The sequence below is a fragment of the Cebus imitator genome, unplaced genomic scaffold (genome assembly GCF_001604975.1).
Source record: "Cebus imitator isolate Cc_AM_T3 unplaced genomic scaffold, Cebus_imitator-1.0 Scaffold447, whole genome shotgun sequence".
NCBI lineage: Eukaryota > Metazoa > Chordata > Mammalia > Primates > Cebidae > Cebus > Cebus imitator.
Genome location: NW_016107762.1, coordinates 1,448,439 through 1,466,598, shown reverse-complemented (window position 1 = coordinate 1,466,598; position 18,160 = coordinate 1,448,439). Strand labels below are relative to the sequence as shown.

The 18,160-nt window shown below is 35.5% G+C and overlaps 1 protein-coding gene and 1 long non-coding RNA gene across 2 annotated transcripts in view; both read left to right on the top strand.

Annotated features, from left to right (window-relative positions):
• Positions 1-5,878, top strand: part of LOC119468546 — a 12,442-nt gene extending 6,564 nt beyond the window's left edge. Inside the window, exon 2 of the long non-coding RNA XR_005197240.1 lies at positions 1,639-5,878. This is a non-coding gene — a long non-coding RNA (uncharacterized LOC119468546). The remainder of the gene's footprint in view (positions 1-1,638) is intronic.
• Positions 5,879-11,201: 5,323 nt separating this feature from the next.
• LOC108291182 (microsomal triglyceride transfer protein) overlaps positions 11,202-18,160 on the top strand; it is a 48,694-nt gene continuing 41,735 nt past the window's right edge. The window contains exons 1-2 of the mRNA XM_017511369.2: positions 11,202-11,460; positions 17,626-17,813. Coding sequence (XP_017366858.1) covers positions 11,400-11,460; positions 17,626-17,813 — 249 coding nt within the window. The 5' untranslated portion in view covers positions 11,202-11,399. The remainder of the gene's footprint in view (positions 11,461-17,625; positions 17,814-18,160) is intronic.

The window sequence follows — 18,160 nt, the reverse complement described above, 5'->3', positions numbered from 1 at the left end:
CACTCCAGGCCCTGCTTGCCTGGGGTTCACCTGCAGCAGTTGCTGAACAGTAAGAGTTGTTACCAGTTTTCTTCTTCTGCTATCTTTGTCCCAGAAGGATACCCGCCAAGTGTCAGTCTGGTCTCTCCTTTATGAGGTGGCTCTTTGGATATACAGGGGTCAGGGAGCTGCTTGAGGAGACGGTCTCTTCTTTATAGGAGCTCAAATGCTGAGCTGTGAGCTCTGTTGTTCATTCAGAGCTGCTGGGCAGGTATGTTTAAGTCTGCTGCAGCAGAACTCATAAACTGCTTTTTGTTCCCAGGTGCTCTGTCCCAGGGATTTAGGGCTTTATGAGTTTCCGTTATTCTGCTGCCTTCTTTTTTTTTCCTTCAGAGCTGCCCTGCCCAGCAAGGAGGCAGCCTAGTCACTGTCTGCCTGTAGAGGCTTTGCTGAGCTGTTGTGGGCTCCGTCCAGCTGCCGAGTGAACTTCCCTGCAGTCCTGTTTATATGGGTGTAGTTAGAACTGCCTTGGCAAGGGTGGCCCACCTCTGTTAAGGCAGAGCCTCTCTGCAGTGGCAGGTTGCCTTGGCAATGGCGGGCTGCCTCAGCAATGGTGGGTTGCCTTGGCAACGGCGGGCTGCCTGAGCATTGACTGACTACCTCTGAAGTGGTGGGCTGCCTCGGTAATGGCGGACGCCCCTCCCCCACAGAGCTGGACTGTCCTGGGTTCAGCAGCGCTTGCTGTGAAACTCTCAATCCAGAGTTTCTGATTGCTGTTCTTTTGTGGGGGTGGGACCAGCCTAGCCTGATCGTCAGGCTCCCTGCCTCAGTGCCTTTTTTTTTTTTTTAAAGTTGGTATTCCTTTCGCCTGTCGAAGAGGCGCCGCAGTGTGTGTTTTTTCCTGTGCGACAACTCACTGTGCTGGCTTAAACAGCGGCACTGAGATTCGTGGCGCTTTTTTTGCCCTGGAATCTACTCTCCTGGCTCCCTGCTCAGTCCCCTTTTTATACAGACGAATGGGTGACTTCCTGTGGCTCCAATCACCAGCCAGAAGGGCACCCGGACCGGTGTATTTTGTACGGTGTATTTTGAACCGCTGCTCCGGGGCGCCGACAAAGCAGCCGTGCGGGGCAAAGCAGCGGCGCCGGCTGGGACAGCCGCGCTGGCCGAAACAGCTGCACTGGCGACCCGTGGAGCTCCTCCGCCTGGGAATTTCCTAGTCTGTGGGCAATAAAAATGCGGCGTCCACTCACCCTCTGCGCTTTCACTGGGAGCTGCAATCCTGAACGGCCATCTTGGATCTTCCCTCCAGTTATTTTTAATTTATACAGAAAATTACCGTATCACATGATTTTACATAAGTGGAAAATTAAATTCAAAAAGTGAGTCAGATTCACAATAAAATGCATTTAAATTTAGAATCTGTAAGCCTTTTTCATGGCTCAGGTAAAACAGCCATAGCTTTACTCTTTATTCATTCCTTTAACTATTTTTTCTATGCTGTTTTGCAAAACATCAGATGACATTTCATTGTTTATAATATTTGACCTTATATAATCTTTTTTATCTGTATAGACTATGTCAACTAAAGAGAAATGAAACACAATCCCATAGATTGTCATTTTCTGTTTAGTTTTTTTCCCCCTCTTCTCCTAATAGGTAATTATTGCAGAAATTGAAGATGAGAATGAGGTTTGCATTTTTGAATAGAAGACTGGCTTCTCAGCATAGAAAGAATTTTAAAGTAAATTATCCTTGATGCTTGAAGATATTTGAACATGTTTAAATGCTTCGGTGAATAGAAAATTAAATTCAGAATTTGAGGTTTTCTAAAAGAGCTGAAATTTCTTTGTCTTTAGTTACAAAGCTAAAGTCATTCTCACCATAAGCCTTTAAATTTTACTTGAAACACTGTGTCAGATACAACACTGTTCTGAGTCCCTCTCTGTTTTCCTCATCTCAAACCTGAAAGATCTTTCTTAACTGAGCACTAGCAAAAAAGTCTGGATCTACTTCTGATCTGTTAGTAGGGCGTCTTTTTTCAGCTGCCTCCATATCAGGGCAAAGAGTAGCTGAGGGAGGATTAGTAATTGGATATGTAGCCCTTCACATGTAGGTCATTAAATTCAGGCTGGCAAAGTGATGTGCCAAAACTTTCCACAGCTGTTCAGTTGCTCCTATGGGATCTGCTTTATAAATAATTATACATTTTTTTCAGAGTTAATACATGGCATCCTTAGATAGTTTAAGCCAAGTTTTAAAGCAAAAAAACAAACAAACAAACAAACAAAAAAAACTTCATATTTTAGTGAAGAAGCCAATACATTTTCTTTTGTCCTAGACATTTAACTTTGTAGTCATTTGGTGCAAAATCTAAAATGATTCTAGTATCAATCCAAAGAAGTCAATTTGAGAAAAAATTGAAACATATAGAAAGTTTAAGAAGATGAAATCATATGAAACAATATTTTCGTTGATTTGTAAAGTTCATGTGTTTATTTATTTGACACATTTATCAAGTTCTATGCTTTTTGTCTTAGTACTGGTGATACAGAAATGACTAAATCATGCTCTGTGTCCTCAAGGAATCCCTAATCTAATGGAGGAGCCAGCAGTAAATAAATAGCATATAACATGTACTTGAGATGCTTGTACTTTGAAAGAAGCAACTAATTGCTCCTTGAGGCAGAGGACGTAGTTTTGGAGATTGAATAATTTTGTTTCATCTTGGAAAGTAAGTAGGAGTTTTACAGGTGTCTCAAAGTAAAGAAGTTTACGGTATTGGGAAAAGTGAAAGCAAAGACCTAAGCACATCATGGATTTGCACATCACTGAAAAGCTGTGGATAGGATGAGGCAGAAGGAGGAGACGATGACCTGGAGGGTTTCTCTAACTTGGAAAACTGTTAGGAATACTATAATATTAACTGGGTCATTTAGCGAATACTGGAGGAAAAATAGGCTTTGAAAAAATAGTTTGATTTTAAAAATGTGGATTCTAGGGAGTCGGCAGGACATCTGAGTAGAAACAGATTTAAAAAGAATGAGCGCATACTAGTAGTTTAAGACAATTTAAGAGGATAGACTCAACCAGATACTACATGGGGTACAAATGCATAATACCTATGGGTACTGGAAGGTAGCAAATGAGAGAAGCATCTGGAAGGAAAGTATCACAAAGCTGATACTTTCCTTTTTAATCAGGGTACAAGTTCCAAGAGAGAATATGGGCCTAATCACACCAGATGTCAATTTTTTAACAATAGTCATAAATATGAAATCTGGTTTTGAAGTGTTGACAGCTATTTTGTTTGTTTTAAAATACTGAGCAGGCTAAATAAAATATATCTGTGGGTCATATTCAGACAATTGGTAGCCACTTTGTTAAATTGGACCCTAGTTTGTAGAATAAGAAGGGGGCTACAGATAGAACTAATACTTTAGGACATAAAAATACAGTAATAAATATGATTATGAACGCCTCCAAACATTTTATTTCAAACATTGGGCAATCATTACAAATTCCATTCTTTTAAGCTTAATTCTAATTTTAAGTCTTAGACTACTCTTCAGCAAGTTGGAAATGAGGAGATGTGGAAATAGAATAATGCTTGTGAGTACTTTAATTTCAGGCTGGGAAAGCCAAAAAGAAACCTGTTTTTAAACATGACTTGAAAGGTAGCTAAAGGGAAGAATCTACCACTCATCTATAATGATTTCAACCTGCATTTTGTCTGATTCCAAAAATACAGAAAAAAAACTTAAAATGTATTTTAAAATACCATATCCTTCCAAGTAATACATGAATATTAAAGAGTCTGGGAAGATGATTAGAGAGGCAGTGTAGTCTGTGAACCTCCTGAATCTTCTCATAAAGACAGATAAAGCATCTAGGATAGACAATAACAACAATCCCAGATGATAGCTATAACATAACTAGGTGGAAAAGAATCCCTACAAATCTCAAAATATGAACAGAAAGGAGAAAACTCAACATCAGCAACTGTGTAGGAGGAAATGGTAGGAAAACAACAGATCATCTGAAGACCCTCAGAATAGGAAGGCCCCAAAAATGCCAACAAATGATTGCTAGAAAACGGGAAACCAGTGTGAGGTTGATGGCAAAACTGGCAGGGAGTTCAGCAGACTCTAAGCTCAGCTAAGTGTAAAGTAATGAGCAGGAGGGTCTGAAGTTGCTGGAGGAATGTGAGACCTGTGAACAGTGGAACTCCATTCTTGAACATAGCCCAACACTAAGGAGAAAGTAGAAATCGAATTAAACAGAACAGAGACAACAGGGACCAAGGAAAAAGCAGATGCAGGTAAAAGTGGGAAAATAGAAAGGAGACAGATCTCAGAAAATACAAGGATACCAATGTGTCATTTTATGAAATATTAAAAAGGAAACTCTAGAGCCATGAAAGTGGGAAAGCTATTCTACCCAATCCTCCCTCTCAAAAGTACAGAATAACTTAGTCTAAAAGGTATACCACAGAAAAGGATCATGGTTGAATTTCATTTAAAGTTGCTATAATAGAATAGAGAATATGAAGCAAAAAAGGTGGATGAAAACTATAATGGAATATTTCAAAAAGGAGAGCAATTTTTAAATAATAGAAAATATTAAAGAATGACATAAACAAAAACCAAAAATGATTCAGAAATGAATATTTGAAGATGAGTAACAGATCTAAGAAAATAAAAAATGTAAAAAGCACATATATACATTCACCATTATACTGAAAGTTCTAACCAGCACAATAAGATTTGAAAAGAAAAGGAAGGAAGAAATAAAGCTGTTTGTAGATGGCATGAATGTCTATCTAGAAAATCCCAAAAAATATACCAAAAAGACCCTCACTAAACTAATAAGCAATTATAGTAAGGTCACATAATAAAAGGTTAACATGCAAAAGTCAATTGCTTTCCTATACAGCAGCGGTGCACAAATGGAACTTGAAATTAAAAAGAACAACCCCTTCAAAATGAAATAGGTATAAATCTAACAAATTTGAACAGAATCTACATTAAGAAGCTGCAAAACTCTGATGAAAGAAGTCAAAGAAGGCCTAAACAAATGGAGAGATATGATTTGAAGACGATGCTGTAAAAATGAACGCACCTAGTGTCCAGATCTTGGTTTCTAGTACCATTCTTCATTAAAGTAAACCAGGGATTCTTGGAGAAATGACTGATTGTAAGATTGGAGTAAAAATGTACAAGATGAGCTGGAAGCATCTTGTGGTGCCAGAGAATAAGGAGATGCTAAAAACCAAAACCAAAATCAGAACTGAAACAACACACATACAGTGAGGTATGTCAAAGAAACACGGGGCCAACTGAAGGAACTCCCAGTGGCTAAAGATAGACCAATTGTAGCAACAAAGAAGTATTGGATTATAACTCAAAGGATAAATTAAATATCCATGAGCCCTTACTGATACAGTGATTAAATAAATCAATGGGAAATTAAAGACAAACTTCCCATGCAGAGGAATTAAAATAATTTATGTAGCTACTCCACCCTCAAGGAGAAGGAACATAACTCCCCACTCCTTAAGTGTGGGAAGTACATAGCACTTCCTCCAAAGAGTGCAGTATGGAAAAAGAGGGTGAAAAAGAAAAGAATTAACTTTGCAATGGAGAAAACTAAGAACACTGATCAAAGTCAATGTAAATAGAGATAAATCACGTGGATATCATGTACCTCTGATGTAATATGGTATCAAGAAAATGGCACTTTACCTCTATGGTTTTCCTCCTCCAAACTTACAACCTCAGTCAAATCATAAGAAAAATATCACAAAAATTCCATTAGAGGAGTATCTTACAAAATATCTGACCAGTTCTCCTCGGAGTTGTTACAGCCAAGAAGAGCCTAAGGATACATGACAACTAAATGTAACGTACGTACTCTGGATGGGATATTGGAACAGAAAAGAATTAGGTAAAAACAAAGGCAACCTATATAATGTATGAATTTCAGTTAATAATATATCAGTATTGGTTTATTAATCATAAATCAACCACATTAATGTAAGATACTAACAGTAGAAGTAACTGTGTAGGCTATATGGGAAATCTTTGTATTATTTTAGCAATTTTTCTGTAACTCTAAAACTGTTATAAACAAAACCTATTTTGAAGTAACATATACATTATAGAATGTGAGAAAATATAATGGCAAAAAAGAAAATGCAAACACAACTATATTTTCCCTCAGAGAAAATAATTTTTAAGATGTTCAGTGAATATTGTTCTAATACTTTTTCTGTGCTCATATGTTTGTATGTTGTTTACACAAGAAGTCTCAAACCATATCTATATTTGCTGTTTAGCAGACTGCTTTCTTTTACTTACTAAGATATGGTAAATACACTATATTTATATGTTTACATATTTGCCTATATCATACTGTACAAAATACATGCTTATATAATATTATTTTCCAGTGGCTTCATGGAATTCTGTTGAATTGATACACCATAATTTATTGAATTAATTTTTGTCATTAAACAAACATTATGGTATCCAAATTTTCACTATACCACAAAAGTCCTTGTGACACCATTTTAAATGTTATTTTTATGTGCTTTATGCTCAATCCCACAAGACTCTTATTAAGAGCCAGTGTGCTTCTCCACCGTACTTTCTTTGCTCTTCACTCCTTCTTACATCTCAGATTTTATCTGGGGTCCCTTTTTTTCTAATCGAAGTAGATTTTTTTAAAGATGTCGTTTGGAGAGGTCTTTTACTTCTAAACTTTCAGTTTTAACTTTTCTGGAAAATCTTTATTTCAAGCTTATACTTAAAAGACATATTTATAAAATATATATAGAATACTAAATTCACAGTTATTTTCTCTCAGCACACTGAAGACGACATTCTAATGTCTCCTAATTTTCATTGATACTGTTAATAATTTAGTAGTTGTCTGCTTTTCTTTCTCCTTGAAAATAGCCTGTCCTGTCTGTATGGTTCCTTTAAATATCTTCTGTTTCTCTTTGATATTCTGCAGTTTAGTTATGATGTGTCTACTTGTCTGTATGTGTGTTTTTAAAATTATCTTGCTTAAGGTTTATTGAGCCTCGTGAATCTGTGGATTGGTATCTGTGATAGGCAGACAATGGGTCCCCAAAGATGTTCATACCTTAATATCCAGAACCTATGAATATCTATGTTAAGGTTGTAGAGGAAATCAAAGTTACCAATCTGCAGACCTTAAGATAAAAAGATTATCCTGGATTATTTAGGCAGGCTCAGTATAATTACAAGGATTCATAAAATGAAAGGGGGAGACAGAAGAGATGGTCTGAGTGATATGAAGTAAGAAGGATTCAGCGCACTCTTGTTGGTTTTGTAGATGGAGGAAGGTACTGCGAGTCAAAGAATGCAGGTAGCTTCTAGAAGCTAGAAAAGGTAAGGAAACAGATTCTCTCCTAAAGCCTCCAGAAAGGGATATACCTGCCAACACCAGTGTTAGACTTCTGACCTCCAGGACTAGAAGACAATAAGTTTGTTTTAAGCCACCACATTTTTGTGGTAATTTGTTATGGCAGCAATGGAGAACTAATACAGTGCCTTTCAATAGTTCTTGGAAATTCTTCAAATATATTCCCCAAATATTGCCTTCGCCCCACTTATTCTATCCCCTATATCTCTTGACCTCTCTTTAACATTTTTTATTTTCTTATTTTGGTAATTACTTAAAACAATTGGCTTCTGATTCCACTTCAAATAAATTCATATTTTTATACTTATATATTAAGAATTAGTCCATAAATATAATTGTTACATTGAATATTCTTTAAAGAGAAAATTGCATTGTTACTTGTATATCATTTTATTTTAGGTTGTGAAATTTCTTTTTAAAAATATTCAATAAATTTATTTTGATAAAAATTAAAATCTTGTTGTATTTACAGTAATCTACTAAAAGAGTTTCCATCAATTCTCTCCTTTAAATGCTTGCGATTCAGTTTTGTGTGGTCAAAGATAATTTTGAATTCTCTTTTGGTAACTGATATTATACAAAGGATTTTTTTGGTTGTTGTCAAAGTTATGTGTGTGTATATATGTATGGGGGATATAAAATTTGGTTAATGACTCTATTTTGGAAAAATGAATGTTATTTTTGGGGTCTTAGAGTCCCAATGTTTCAAACCTGTGTCAGGTTTGCTTTTGATAAGACAAAAGGATTCAATGAATATTTATTTTCTTATACAGAACTCTTAAACCATACTCTTTAGAATAAAGTATATATTATTGTATAATTTTTGCCTTGGTATAAAAAAAGTCATCAAATTAAGAATATTTTTAACTTAAAAATTTTTTCAAGATTGCTTCAAAATGCTAACTCCCTCATTGAATTGAAAATACTATTCAATTTTAAATTGTTATGACCATGTAGGGATAACTTAAAGTGTCCTTCTAATTTTTTTTAATTAATGTCATACTCCTTTCTAAGAACAATGTGTTTCAATGTTATAAAGGGACTTTTTTTTTCACATAGCTTTTGTACATCCTGACTTTCTATATCTATATCTAGTAGGGTAATGTATTTCCTTCCAACCTTTACTGGGGTGAAGTTCGTTTGTCTTCTAATCTAAGAAAATACGTTAACTACTGACAACCTCTGACACTCAACAGAAACACAACTGTACTTTGGAATTAATCATCCGTCTTTATTTCATAGTCTCCTTATTTATCAATGCAAATGGAAGTTAGCAAATATTTCACAGTGTCATGTCCTACCAAGGAATTTCATTGCAATAGGATTGTTTTAAAATACATAATTTTATTTTGATTTAACTAGCATAGATCAACTTTTATCCCTATATGTTCAGCCTGAATATCTAACCACAAATTCACAAATATCAAGGGCCCTGTTAGTTTTCATACAAAATTGTCATGACTTACTATGAAGACAGTCCCAATTAACAATTTCATGTCATCTGCAAGAAATCAATTTTTTTCTCACTTCCCCCAACCTGTAACATTTTTTAAGCAAAGAAAAACACTTGGGTCTAGGTTTCAAGCTTTATTTTTCTATAGTCCTAAAATCATTTCAGTAAATTAATCTGAGACTCATTTTTCTAATATGTCAAATGACTGTTGTAAGAATTACTATAAAAATTTAAAGTGACTAACAAAAAGTATATAATAAATTTTCCAAAGATGGCAGCTCTTGTTTTTTTTACTATGCTTTGCTTCTGCCCTGCTTCACATGTCATGTGAAATAGCTGGTGAGTTTTAGGAGGTAGTGCCCATACTTGCACAGTGTTTGGTGTGCTTGATCAACAGAGTAACAGAAGAGAATACTTCTTTGATACACATAGTTCACTGAATTTGGAAAGGGTTTGGCATTCTTATTTCATCTGTAATGAAACAATCTCAAGAAGTCTTTTCTAAAATGTCCTTGTAAAAAGAAAAAAGTTATAAGTTTATATTCTATAAAAGGATGATGTTATTTAAAACCAGCAGAAACAGCTTTATTTGAACATCTTGTGTTGAAAGGACTACTTAATACAGTGACTCATAGGAGCTTTCTAGTGGAAATCAAATGCTCAAATGAAATAGAATTTAGTTTGTTAGGCAATAATGATATGTCTTTTATTGGTTGGACTCTGGTAAACACCTGACAACAAATAGTACTTTACCCGAAGGACACGTATCATACACCACATAGTCTAGCCACAAACGTTAAAGGTCTTATAACTGTGAGCTTCAAATGAAAATGCATGAGGACAGTTCTCATACAATCAAATATGATAGAAACTAGCCTTTAATTTAAATAAATATATAAGTAAAGTTCAAGTGACTATAATGGTTTTATATCCCTAAGTATGTATTACAGAAATTGTGGAAACCTGTAGCACTCTATTCAAATGGAAAGCAACAAAGCAACGTTCACATTACCTTGTATTCATAATCCCTACAATTCACAAAAACTTACGTTTCTTTAACAAAGCTACCTTTCTGTTTAACTCCAGGAAAACTTCGTATTTATCACTCTAAGGTGATATTTCCAACCAAACAATTTATTTTTGCTAGGTACTGTGGCTGTGTATTTTATACAAAATTTGTGATAGCAAATGAAATTCTAATCTCAATAGAGGATAAGAAACAATTTTCATCTTTTGCTCTTTATACAAAGATAAAATTCAAGAGGAACTATGCTTAACTTTGTAGATTTTTAAATTTTAAATTTTGTTGTGTCCCTATTAAGTCTGCTATCTTTTAGCTAGATTGTCTTGAAGATTTAAGCTCAAGGTTAGGGTTTGAGAAAAGGGTTTTGAGAGTGACCAGGATAGATTTAAGAATTCATTTTATAATAAAATATGGTCCTAAATATTTTAAAGTACATTCAAATAGCCCTTTGGTGGCACATTTTTCCCTTCCACGCCAAAACATTCCCACATATTGCCTAAGCTACCTCCTTTTAGTAGGTTTTGTTCATATCAGGTCTTTCTCATGAGAGTTTCTAGGGACAAGAATTGGTTTAGTTAGTATGACCTTAGCCATACTAGGGTATTTAATTCTACAGAAGTTTTCTTGTTAATATTCTGTAGCAAAAGAACTAAAAGCTGGAATTCCTCCTCTTAATCTCTTCCTAGAAATGGGGTTCAGAAAGGACAGGACTGCATCCAGCCAGTTTGTGGACTCAGACAAATGTGTCTTGTCACAGACCACAAATAGCGGTCTACTACAAAATACTCAATTGGCTTGCTAGTATGCTAATGACAGACAATGCTGATTTGCTCCGACGTCATACAGTTTCACACATAGGAAGAATCATCTATGTTTCATGAAAGTTCTATCTACTTTTAACATTATTTTGAAATGATTGGTGGTGGTATGACTTAATAGTTTAAATCCTGAAATTCAGAGTGAATTTTTTGTAATAGCATACAAATAGCATAAAAACATCAAAGATGTCCATACAAGAAATATTAAAATTTAGTTAGGTTTAGCTCAGTTTGAGAATCCTTACTACCCGCCCACATGGTATTGTAATGTGAATATAGGCAGTTAACTATTACTGGCATAATGATAATTATATATTACGCAGAAAGTTTTTTTCTTCAAATGTCCCTCAGTACTTCTGCATTTATAGGATGGTAGAATGGTTTGGTTTAGCTCTCAAACATGAAAACATTTCAATTTTCCTCATTGGGTTAAAAAAAAGGAAAAAGTGAGAAATTGGAAACTGCAGCCCACCTACGTTTAATCATTAATAGTGAGCCCTTCCGTGAACTTAGGTCCTGAGTTTGGAGTTTGGAGTCTGACCTTTCTCCAAAGATAAACATGATTGTTGCAGGTTCTGAAGAGTGTCACTCCCTCATTGGCTGCCATTCAGAGAGTCCACTTCTCAGTGACTCCTAGCTGGGCACTGGATGCAGTTGAGGGTCGCTGGTCAATATGATTCTTCTTGCTGTGCTTTTTCTCTGCTTCATTTCCTCATATTCAGCTTCTGTTAAAGGTAAGTTTGTGTTGCTTTTTGCTAGACTTTAATTTCAGTCTTTGGGGTGGGAGGTGGATACGTGCGTGTATGTGTTTGTGTGTGTGAATAGTCAAAGAGTTTCTAACTAAACTATCTTCAAAACCACGTAACGTTGGAATGTTTGTGAAAGCATGACTGAGTTGAAATGAAAATCAAATTCAAATCCCTACAAATGTTAAGAAAACAGAGGTTTCCTTTAGTTTCAGTTCCTCAGACCAGTGTGTTCTTGCTTCAATTTCTCATTCATGGTCTGTTTTTAAAAGGAGGAAAAAAGATGCCATCTATTGTTACCTGCTGCTGTTGGTCACACTGAATGCAGCTCCTTCATTTGAATTGTAAATGAGGATTTTTTTTTTTAAACCCAGTTCTTAAATTTTCTTCTAGTTGCTTAGCAATGTGACATCAAGAAGAATTAGACCCAATGAAAAAGGCGTTTGATTTGCCAAAGAATTATGAATGAAATGGCACAACATGTATTTAATTCTGTTACAATTCAAAAATGATAGAATTCATAGTGAATTAAAGGAAATTAAATTTTATGATATAGATTTAAGAAATAAGACATTATCTTTGGAAAAATAATGTTGCTTACAGTTTCTATTTTAAGTTGAAACTGATTTTAAAAATTCATACGAATTAATTCCATTGAAAGGGCAAGAGACAAACATTTTGTGAGGAATGATTTTCAAAAACTGTAATGTATTAACATAGAATCTTGTTTCAGATCAGCTAGATTCTAAACATCACATTTCCAAATGCTGTACTAGTAAAATGATCACTTTTTAGAGTTTTTAAAGAAGACACACTATTAGAAACAATTGACCCAACAACTTAGCATTATAGGGACCAATTTTAAAACCATGTACTCTAAGTAATTGATAGAAAACAATTCATTAATAAACTTCTAAAACGTGTTAGGGATAAACGTGGCTTTTGATCTTAAAGTTTGCCTCAGGATTTTTTCTATAGGAAATTTCCACATGAGGGAAAAAACCTAATCTACATTATTGGAGCAATAGAGGGTTAAATTTAAACCAATTCACCTAAGCAAATCACACTTTAGGTTCTTGAACTAAATAAAGATAATATTTTCACCAGTTTCTAAAATGTTTACTATTTAAACATACATTCTTACTTGGACAAAAGAAATTTTTCACAATAAGAAAAAGATTTATAAATTATATCTGACTGAGAGTTGTTATATAGAGAGCTTATTATTTCATCTGCCAAATAAACTGTTGAGTAGTCAAAATATGTGTGATTTTAATACCATAGTGTCAAACCTAATACCATTTTTGAGAAAAATAATTGAGGCATGGTACTTATGAGTTTCTCCTGTTTTCCCATCCTATAAACTAGAAAATTGGGTGATGTCATGTTTTCAAATGTACTTAGAAAAGATTTCAGTACACATATACACTAGACAATGGCATAATTGGGAAATGGCATATATGGGAAAATGTGATTTAGAATGTGATAGATAGCTACAGTTTGTTGTGTACAAGCTTAGTGGTACATCTAGATTTTTAAAGCTTGAAGCATATATAATTTAGGGGCCACCTTTGAGAAAAGACTATAAAAATACCTTACTATTGCAAAGGTTACTGAAAAAAGATATGGCAAGTGGAAACATTGCTAGGGTCCTCTTCTGGAGTCTTTGGAAGGATCCTGGGCAAGAGAGCTAAAGCTTCATTAGCATCATGGTACAAGTTGCTTATACCGATATCATAAATTAAAAGTACATGACTTGAGAGCTTCTTTACCTAGATAGCATAACTTTTTGTTTTATGGTACCATGATTTAATGATAGATTCTTTGCTCTGGTAACAACTGACATTAATTAGCAAACTATTTGTGAAGAGTCTACCTTAAGATCCGTCCATTTAAAATGTTGAGATCCCATGCCTCATTGCCTCAAAACTCATCTCTAAATTACCAATGCAATTGTTTGGTAAATCCTCAGATCTGAGTGGATGTTGAGGGCAGGTTAGAAACTAACAAAAATTGAATGGCAGATTGGAATTTGAAGAGGGTGTTAGGATTACGATAGAAGATCTGTATGATTTGCTGTGTGAACTTCTAAAGACTCAAGTTTTCCCCACCTTTTCTTAGTTATACTTTGTAGTGGTCAGACTGTTTTCAGTGCCTTCTCTGGGTTTTCCTTGTATCGTACTTTAACCTTCTATTTAATTTTGTCACCTTTAAACATGCACACTTCCTTCATTTCCAGTCTTTCTCTCAATCCCTCACCTCATCCTTAATTTTTAGTCCAATTTTATTGATTATCTTCCAGTTCCTTATTGTTCTTACCCTTCATCCTATTTTTTTTTTTACTTCTGACCTTTAAGTTTTCTGTTGGGTTCATAAATGCTGTTACCTATCACCCTTATCATCATTGCACATCTCTTCAAACCTCACCATTAATTTATCTCTGCTTTGTCTTCTTGACTAAGCCAGTTATCAGTTTCTGTACTCATATAAATCTGACACATGAGTATTTAAAATATTTCTTGAAGATTCAAAACTAACAGTTGTTTTTAAGTTACTTAAAAATTCTAAATGCACTTAAAGGGCAAATTACAGAGATTCTGATTTTTTTTGGCTAATATTTATTTCTGTTTTGGTTTTATATAATATTAGTTATCAAAAAATATTATTATAGATACTCTGAAGAGCAATATCCTACAAAAGGAATTAAGTCGACAATGTAAATGGGACATGCCCCAATGCCCAGTGTTGCCAGATCTCTGCAAAACATCATTAGAGAAATACTTATAAAAAAGGAAAGTATAAGAAGAATGACACTGTAGCACAGTCCACGTCATTGAACCATTTTAGGCTTTATCTCCAGTTGAAAGAGGTAGAAAACAGTTTGGAGGGAAAAAGACCCATTCTTTCCTTTGCTTTACAATTTCCAAATCGTAGTCAAAAATTGTTTTATAGTATGGCCAGTAAAGTAGAGGTAAAAAAAAAAAGTGAATAATGTAGTAGTCTGGAAAGCTATGGAATTTAAGAAAAGTTACCTTCCTACAAATTTTTCATAGTTATTTTAATCAGAAGATACCTTAATGTAGTCTGCAAAACTTGGATTTTGGTAAATTTAAACATCAAATCTGCATTATATTTACTATATTGGGTTGAACTTGGAGGCAACTTCTATCTGCAATCACAGAATGCTTACTTTTCAGAATTGTTCTGAGGATCAGATAAGACAACATGTGGAATTTGATAGGTGTCATAAAAAGAAGGCCTCCTGACCAAAATACTTTTCCTGACCAGAAAGCCAGTGTTTGACACTGCCATAGAGTCCCCATTTAAAATGCAGAAGAGTTAGAGATAGGAGGGAATCCCAGCCTCCATCCCCTTGAAGGATTTTCCTGACTTTCTTTGCCTTCTGTATCTCACACCTCAGCTTCTGCCTGACCTGGAGTTTGGACACAGCTTGGTTTTGTGTATACACATTTAAATCCTTTCATACTTCCTTCTCCAGACTCTTTTGATTCCTATGAAAATCCTTATCTCTTTTCTTTGAAGGTATGACAGATTATGTGACTTCACTACTGAAAACTCTCCAGCAGCATCCCATTTCACGCAAACTCCCCAAATCTTCCTGCCACCCATAGGTACCTCCTTGACCTCATGTCCTTCACTGTATCTTTTACTTATTCAGTTCCTGCCTGTTTGGTCTCCCTGCTCTTCCTCATTATGCCTGCAGGAGCCCTCCTCAGGGCCTTTGCACTTGCTGTTTTCTCTGTGAGGGAAAGGGGTAGAAAGGGTAGGAGTTGGAGGAGGGGGATGCCCTTCCCACAGGTATCCATGTGGCTCAATGAAAATCTTTGCCCAAAATATCACAGGTATCCACGTGGCTCAATGAAAATCTTTGCCCAAAATATCACCTTTCCACAGAGGTTTTTCCCTCAGCATCTCCATTCCCTTTCCTGCTTCAGTTTTCTTCATGAGCACTTCTAACATACTGTATAACTTGCTCACGTATGCATTTTTTTATTGTCCTTCTTCATCAAATTTGAATGTAAACTCCACGAGAGTAGAATCTTTGTCTGATGGCCGGATGTGGTAGCTCATGCCTGTCATCGCAGCACTTTGGGAGGCTGAGGTGGGCAGATTGCTTGAGCTCAGGAGTTCAAGACCAACCTGGCCAACAAGGCAAAACCTTGTCTCTACAAAAATATAAAAATTAACTGGGCATAGTGGCATAAGCCTATGGTTTCTGCTACTCAGAAGGCTGAGGTGGGAGGATCAACTGAGCCTGGAGATGAAGGTTGCAGTGAGCTGAGATCGCACAACTGCACTCCAGCCTGGGTGACAGAGTGAGACCTTGTCTCAAAAAAAAAAAAAAAAAAAAAAAGAAAAAAAGAAAGAAGAAACTTTCTCTGCTTGTTAACTGGTGTAACCCCAGAGCCTTAAAAAGTGCTTACTATTCAGCAGGTACTCAGTATATCCTAGTTAAATGAATGAATAAATTCCTAGCTCACTGCCTAGGAATGGAAAAGAATTCAACCTAAAGTTTTAGAAATATATAGTATAGGTAAGAGCATCATCTTTAGAGAAAGACAACTTGTATTAAAATCATGTCTCCAGCTGGACATGATGGCTCACATCTGTAATCCCAGCACTTTGGGAGACCAAGGCGGGTGGATTCCCTGAGGTCAGGAGTTCGAGACCAGCCTGGCCAACATGGTAAAACCCCGTCTTTACTAAAAATACAAAAATTACACAGGTGTGGTGGCACATGCCTGTAATCCCAGCTACTCAGGAGGCTGAGGCAAGAGAATTGCTTGAATCCGGAATGCAGAGGTTGCAGTGAGCCAAAATAACACCATTGCACTACAGCTGGCCGACAGAGTAAGATTCTGTCTCAAAAAAAAAAATGTTATGTCTCCATGATGAATTACCTGGGTCATATTAGGTAAATTATATAGTTTCTGTATCTCCTCAGTTTCTTCACCTAAAAAAATGAGACTAATAATGGTGTCTACCTCATTAGATTTTTATTAGGATTAAATAAGTAATACACATAACATGCAGATGATGTATTTTTGACCACCATTTCCTCTGGGCAAGTACATGCTGTTGTAGGTAGGAGAGACAGTGAACAGATTGTTACTGTGTAGGTGGGTAAGGATGTTTCAGAGGTTTTCTTAATTTTTTGGTATTGCAAAGTAGTTTATGCTGTCACCATTCTCGGCTGCTTTGCTTCTGGTCTAGTCACCCCAAACCCTTTTTCTGTATCTCTCCCCATATATATATTTCCTGAGAGAAAAAAGATTATGTTGGCCTATTACAAGAATAAGGCAAACTGAAGTCTTTTTTAACTACCTCCTAAGAGCCATAGATAGAAAATATACAAAAGGAAAAAACTTTATGTGACCATAAGTCATCCCTGGGAAAGACTTGCTCCTTGGCATTTCTTTGGGTTAGATAAACCGAATTGGACAGTGTGTGAACTCATTTATACATCAGTTTTCTTGCCTCACTGTACAGATTTGTATACTATTTGATCTTTTAAAATTACCCCATGCCAAATTTAAGCCTGCCCTAAGATTTCATGTAGTGAAACATTATTTTGTTTAGGCACAGCTGATTTAAAGTTACATATGTGCAACCCTGAGATGTACCTTTGTACTAAAAGTTTGCTAATTACATTAATAAATTAACTGAAGAGATGTTCCTTAAATATTAAAAATATCCAAATTAAAGAACTTCCTTCTAACCTCTAAAATTACTTTGGCATTGATCTGCTTGCATTTAAATAATATGTTAATTACAAATGGCTCATATTAAATTTATAAAGCAATTCCTGGTGGGTCCTCTACTTAAGTTCATATAATTAAGAGAAATACAATGGCATTTAAACAAACAAAAAAATCTATAGTTTACCCATGGCACTGTCTGTTAATTGATTTGGAATGCAAACTAAGATTCTCTGAAATGGGACCTTGTTTGTTTGTGTGTTTATCTATGTTTTTCAAGCCAATGATTTCAGCAGATGAATTAGAACCATGTTTGAATCAGCGAATATTTACCAAGCTTCCTGAGCCCCACTGTGGTAGAGGAATACACTGATGGTGCGACAGCATGTTCCCTTACAATGAAAACTTGATAGGTGTCACTGTCTTTATGCAGGTCACACAACTGGTCTCTCATTAAATAATGACCGGCTATACAAGCTCACGTACTCCATTGAAGTTAGTCTTGATCGGGGCAAAGGAAAACTGCACGACAATGTGGGCTACCGCATTTCCTCCAATGTAGATGTGGCATTACTGTGGAGGAATCCTGATGGTGATGACGACCAACTGATCCAAATCACGGTGGGCATTTTCTACCAGATAAATGTAAAGATTAGTTGTCAGCAGTTTTTGAGAAGTGTACCATTTGACAGCACTTGTTTTGAATTCTTGATTATACATCCGTTTCGTTTGTTATCTATCACTAAAATAAGCAGACCTATGTATTCGAAGGTTTTGATGATGAAAAGTGAACTGATCTTTCCAAATTGTTGAAACAGACAATAGAAGGTATATATTGGTAACCAACCAGAGTATGATGTTCAATTCTATGCTAGAGTTTTTTCAAAATGTTCTGGGAGAGAAGGGTCAAGAATCCATGTTGTATGAAAAACAGTTGAGACTGCTCTAATTCAAGAGGAGATCAGTTA